This window comes from Populus trichocarpa, chromosome 2 (genome assembly GCF_000002775.5).
Source record: "Populus trichocarpa isolate Nisqually-1 chromosome 2, P.trichocarpa_v4.1, whole genome shotgun sequence".
NCBI lineage: Eukaryota > Viridiplantae > Streptophyta > Magnoliopsida > Malpighiales > Salicaceae > Populus > Populus trichocarpa.
Genome location: NC_037286.2, coordinates 15,664,550 through 15,670,737, shown reverse-complemented (window position 1 = coordinate 15,670,737; position 6,188 = coordinate 15,664,550). Strand labels below are relative to the sequence as shown.

At 33.4% G+C, this 6,188-nt stretch overlaps 1 protein-coding gene across 1 annotated transcript; it reads left to right on the top strand.

Moving 5' to 3' along the window:
• Positions 1–3,793, top strand: LOC18096427 (stachyose synthase). Its single transcript, XM_006386650.3, has 4 exons — positions 1–1,590; positions 1,705–1,882; positions 1,977–2,344; positions 3,137–3,793. The coding sequence occupies exons 1-4, from the start codon at positions 115–117 to the stop codon at positions 3,713–3,715; spliced, it is 2,601 nt and encodes an 866-aa protein (XP_006386712.3). The 5' UTR covers positions 1–114; the 3' UTR covers positions 3,716–3,793.
• Positions 3,794–6,188: the final 2,395 nt, after the last annotated feature.

The window sequence follows — 6,188 nt, the reverse complement described above, 5'->3', positions numbered from 1 at the left end:
TTTTCTTCCATATACAGTGCCTTATAAAACTCTATAAAATCCTCAATATAGTTATCCTCCATAACATTGTATTCTTCTTTTAGCTCTCTGTTTTTGGCTCTGTTTTCCTCTGCCATGGTTGCCCCAAATGATCCTTCTAGTCTGCCTCTTAGAATTTGTAAACCGGAAAGTCTAGACAAATACTTCGAATTGTTGGATGGGAAATTCAGTGTAAAAGGTTTTCCATTGCTTTCTGAAGTTCCAAGCAACGTGGTTTTTGCTCCCTTTTTGTCTATTTATAAATCCTCTGATGCTCCGCTTGCTCTGCTCCAACGTGTCCAAGCTCTGTCGCACAAGGGCGGATTCCTTGGGTTCCACAAAGAGGCTCCGTCAGATCGCTTAATGAACTCCATCGGTAAGTTTACTGGTAGGGAATTTTTGTCCATCTTTAGATTCAAAACTTGGTGGTCTACCATGTGGATGGGTAGCTCTGGGTCTGATTTGCAAATGGAAACCCAATGGGTTCTCCTTAATGTTCCCGAAATAAGGTCTTATGTCATAATCATACCTGTCATTGATGGGAGATTTAGGTCTGCTTTCCATCCTGGAACTGATGGTCATGTCATGATTTGTGCTGAGAGTGGTTCTACTAAGGTGACAGCATCATCTTTTGATGCTATCGCTTATGTTCATTTGTCTGAAAATCCTTACAATATCATGAAAGAGGCCTTTAGTGCACTTAGGGTCCACCTCAATACCTTCAAGCTTCTGGAAGAGAAAACTGTCCCTTCTCTTGTTGATAAATTTGGGTGGTGCACTTGGGATGCATTTTATTTAGCTGTAGAGCCTGCTGGTATATGGCATGGTGTGAATGATTTTGTCGAGGGTGGTGTCTCTCCGAGGTTTCTCATCATTGATGATGGCTGGCAAAGCATCAATACTGATGATGAGAATCCGAACGAGGATGCTAAAAACCTAGTTCTTGGTGGAACTCAAATGACTGCCAGGCTTCACAGGCTTGATGAATGTGACAAGTTTAGGAAGTACAAGGGAGGGTCTCTGTTGGGACCTAACCCTACTTCATTTGATCCAAAGAAGCCAAAGATGCTTATCTTAAAGGCAATTGAAATCGAGCATGCTGAGAATGATCGCGATAAGGCAATCCAATCTCGTGTAACTGACTTGTCTCCTTTTGAAACTAAAATTCAAAAGTTGAAACAAGAACTGGATGTTATTTTTGGTGGAGAAGAAAAGAGTGTTTCCAGTGGGAGTGGTGGAAGTCGTTCTTGCAAGGCTGAAAGTTATGGCATGAAAGCTTTCACGAGAGATTTGAGGACAAAGTTTAAGGGTTTGGACGATATTTATGTGTGGCATGCTCTCTGTGGTGCCTGGGGTGGTGTCAGGCCAGATTCTACTAATCTGAATTCAAAGATCATTTCTTGCAAACTGTCTCCTGGTCTGGATGGGACAATGGCTGATCTTGCTGTGGTTAAGATCGTTGAAGGTGGTATTGGTCTTGTTCACCCTGACCAAGCAGGCGATTTCTATGATTCTATGCACTCCTACCTTGCCGACGCTGGCATTACAGGAGTGAAAGTAGATGTCATTCATGTAAGACTTCTTTTCATAGATATCATCTATTTTGTTCTTTTCTGAGTATTTGGATATTCTATATTAGATTGACTTAATTGTTTTGTGTATCTAAGTCTCAATTGGCAAATGCAGAGCCTTGAGTATGTTTCTGAAGATTATGGAGGCCGTGTTGAGCTTGCAAAGGGCTACTACAAGGGCCTGTCAGATTCCCTGTCAAAGAATTTCAAAGGATCTGGACTCATTTCCAGCATGCAACAATGCAATGATTTCTTCTTCCTTGGAACAAAGCAGATATCCATGGGAAGAGTAGGCATGAAAGTCTAACCAAATGATCTCCTTTGTTCTTTTATATCCGCTAGAAAGTTGTTATTTTTACCATGGAGCTTGACACCTTTTTGCTACAGGTGATGACTTCTGGTTCCAGGATCCAAACGGAGATCCGATGGGAGTTTACTGGCTGCAAGGGGTCCATATGATCCATTGCGCCTACAACAGCATGTGGATTGGTCAGATTATAAAACCTGACTGGGATATGTTCCAATCTGACCATCTGTGCGCCAAATTTCATGCTGGATCAAGAGCTATTTGTGGAGGACCTGTATATGTGAGTGACTCGGTGGGTGGGCATGATTTTGAACTCCTCAAGAAACTTGTTTACCCTGATGGTACCATTCCCAAGTGCCAAGATTTTGCCCTGCCGACAAGGGACTGCCTCTTCAGGAACCCTTTATTTGACAAGAAAACAATTCTCAAGATTTGGAACTTCAACAAGGTATTCATTTATTTTGTCTACAAGGACTTGGATAAAACAATCTTTTATTATTTTGGATATATAGTGGCTGTCTATATATTTTTTATTTTTCTTGTAGTTTGTAAATAAATAAAAAAAATAAAAAATATTTATTTTATATTAAAAAAAACATTAATTAATGTTTATAAGTGTAAGTTTCAATTGTATAATAAATTAAGTGAAAATTATGATGGATTGACTTTTCTAGTGAGTTTTTTAATATTATTTTATGAATATTTATAATATTAAAAGATGAAACTTGGAATTTAATATGTTAATGAGATTAATTTGTTTTTTAAATTTATTTCTTTAATTTTTAAAATTAATTTTGATATTTATGATTTTTAAAATAAAATTAAATAATAATTATTCAGTTTAATTTGAAATATAATTATTTCTTTAACAGTAGTAATATTAAGAAACATAATATTTCATTATAATTTTTTAAGTCTAAATAAACTTATTACTACACAGAGAACATAAAAGTATAAATGTATTTTTTTATTTGCTTTCTCTTTTTATTTTTTTGTATAGTTATATTTTCGAGATGTTTTCTAACACCTTAATTACAATTTTAATTACAGTATTTTCACACCTGAAAACAACTCTTTATTTCTTTCTATTTATAAACAATTATTTTAACACTGTTTCCATACCCAACATGTCTCAAATAAACAACGATATTTCTTTATATGGTGTTCGCCAAATTGTTTATTAAGGATAAGGTTATTGATGAAGTCAAATGGAACTAAAATGGCATGTTGGACTTCGCAGTATGGAGGTGTGATTGGAGCTTTCAACTGCCAAGGAGCTGGATGGGACCCCAAGGAGCAAAGGATCAAGGGCTACTCAGAATGCTACAAGCCACTGTCTGTTTCTGTTCATGTTACCGACATTGAATGGGACCAGAAGAAAGAGGCTGCTCAAATGAGTGAGGCTGACGAGTTCATCGTCTATCTCAACCAGGCAGAGGAGCTGCTACTTGTATCGCCAGAATCTGACGCAGTTCAAATTACCATCCAACCATCTACATTTGAGATCTTCAGCTTTGTGCCCATCAAGAAGCTAGGCGGCACCAGTATCAGTTTTGCTCCTGTTGGGCTGGCCAACATGTTTAATAGCGGCGGCACAATTCAAGAAGTGGAGTATTTTGATTCTGAAGCGGAGACTTGTGTAAAGATTGAGGTTAAAGGCGGAGGGAGTTTCTTATCTTACTCAAATGCATCTCCAAAGAAGGGTTTCTTGAATGGGGCTGAGGCGGCTTTTGAGTGGCTGGATAACGGCAAACTGGCCTTGAATCTCCCTTGGACGGAAACCGCTGGTGGCGTATCTAATGTTGCTTTTCTTTTTTGAAGTCTCACAACTTGTTTAGTCGTAGAAGTTTGAAGCCATGTCGACTAAGCATCTAAAATAAACCAGATTTTGAGTGTAGTAATTTGATTTTAAAGAGTTTTTTTTTTATTTGAAAATATATATTTAAAATATTTTTAAAACATAAAAATAAACAGATTTTTCATCAATAAGAGAATCTGTATTACTAGACAATCCCTCTACTTTTTAGGCTCTTAATCCACCCTCACATGGATATAAATCTTATTAACTTGATGACTTAATGCTCACTAAATAAATTAATTTCAATGAATTTTACTACTTTTTAAATATAGAAACCATAAAAAATAAAACTAAATGGCAAGATTTATTATGATATTAGTGTTATCTTATGAAAGGAAAATATAAACGCCCTAATTCTAATCTTCCATTGCATTCCTAGCAATGCATAAATAAATTAATAAAAAAAAAAATCTATAAAAGTCATGTCCATGGTAGTAGGGTTAGCAAGTAACTTGATTTAAGATGGAATTTTTTTTATTTTAATTATTATTTTTTCAGTTTGTTCTTCAACATTGGGTTGTTTGATAATTAAACTTTATAATTTTAATCAATTTACTTTTGATAGGGTTATCTCGGTATCACAACCAGATCGTAAACTTTGTATGCTAATCTAGATGGGCTCGGGTCAAGTTTTCTTAATCTTTTTTTAATTATATTTTTTCTTTAATTTCATCCATCAATATTTTATTTGCTAGAAATTGAGTTTTGAATTTTTTTTATTTTTATTTATATAAAGTGATCAGGTTTTCATTTAATTTATACTTTATTATCAAATAAGATTCTTCATCATTTAATTTTTTTAAAATGATTTTTTTTAATTTTATCTTTCAGCATTTGATTTGTTAGAAATTGGTTTCTGTGAACTTATTTTTTTTACTTTTCTTACTATGACGTTATTGTCCATAATCACGGGTTACTAAGTTTAGTTTAATTCAAGTCTTTTTTGTTGTTTTTTTTAAATTATTTTTTTTTAGTTTTACTCTTCAACATTGAGTTATTTGAAAATTAAATTTTATAATTTATTTTTAACAAGGTTACTCTAATATCTAATATCACGACTAGATCACATATTTAACATGCTAAGTCGGATATATCCAAGTCAAGTTTTCTAATTTTTTTCATTAATAATTTTTTTATTTATATTATTAAAATTAATCAAATTTATTAAACTCATCAAAACAAGCAACTTATATCTCAATTTTTTTAAAAAAATGTTTGCATCATCGGACTCCGTCCATCTAGTCTTTTCTATAAATGAACAAATTGTCACTTCTGACGTCTCTACCGCGCCCGTCCGCAGAAGAGGTTAATAAGTACACTTTCGAAGCTGTAGATATTTTCAGTGAATGATGACTGAATTGGAACTTTTAAGTACACAATTTTACCTGGCCAATATCTATTTGCCCTATTTGTTAAGACAGTATTTGCTCGGATCATAGTCCGACAACATTGTTTAGACATCATCATACTATCGTGCCGGCATCCTTGACATCCTTAACAAATGCAATTGGGCAATCGAGGAAACAATCAACGTGGGGGGCACTTGATTAGAATGAGAAAAAAAATATATCCTAATGTTTTATAAAGAACGAGATTGAATGGATAAAAATTCAGATTGGATCAAAACATAATAAAATTTAAGTATAATACTCGCAACAACTCGTAATTTCTTCCATATGTTAATAATATTTTTTTACAAAATTAATTTTAAACTTTAAAAATAATAAAAATATATCTTGCTATTATTTGGAAGAATAGTAATAGTTATTAGGTACTCAAAATAAATTAAATTAAAAAAAAATTAAGGACACACCTAACTATGCCTATTCACTTTGATACCTTAATTTGTTTTTATTTTTTAATTTTATCCTTTAATACTATATTTTTTAGAAATTGGTTATGGTAATTTATTTTTATGCTTGCATATGGGTGCCTTGCAATATAGAGGGATATTTTGTCACTCGGTTTAGCAAAAAAAGATTCAATTTTATTAATTTATAAAAATTGGAGCTTTATGGACCAATTTTGAAGCTTAAACAAATACTAAGTCCCTTATTTTGCTAACATCAAGGACTAATTTGCACGGTCAAGCGAAGGTATTTTTTCAATCACTCCATTTTTTTTTTCTAATTTGATCTTTCAAATTAAATTTATTTGATATTTGACTTGGTAGTTTATTTTAAATGCCTAGATATGAGGTTCTTACAATGTCAATGATAAATTTTAGTGTACGGTTTGATAAAATAAAATATATTATATTTATGTTAAGCAATTAAGAGGGACCAAAATTGAAGCCCAAACAAATATGGTAGACTAGGATAAACGGGTAAGGTAACTTGGTTGGTGCATGCATATGCTAGCGCAGGGGGATTATCCACCACAAACAAGTGGTGTGTGAGGTTTATTTTGGTGGCCGAATACAACTATTCACCAA

Coding starts and splice junctions, on each gene's coding strand:
- LOC18096427 (XM_006386650.3), top strand. CDS start 115: ATGGTTGCCCCAAATGATCCTTCTAGTCTGCCTCTTAGAATTTGTAAA. Junction 1,591..1,704: donor TGAAAGTAGATGTCATTCAT/GTAAGACTTCTT, acceptor TGGCAAATGCAG/AGCCTTGAGTATGTTTCTGA. Junction 1,883..1,976: donor GATATCCATGGGAAGAGTAG/GCATGAAAGTCT, acceptor TTTTTGCTACAG/GTGATGACTTCTGGTTCCAG.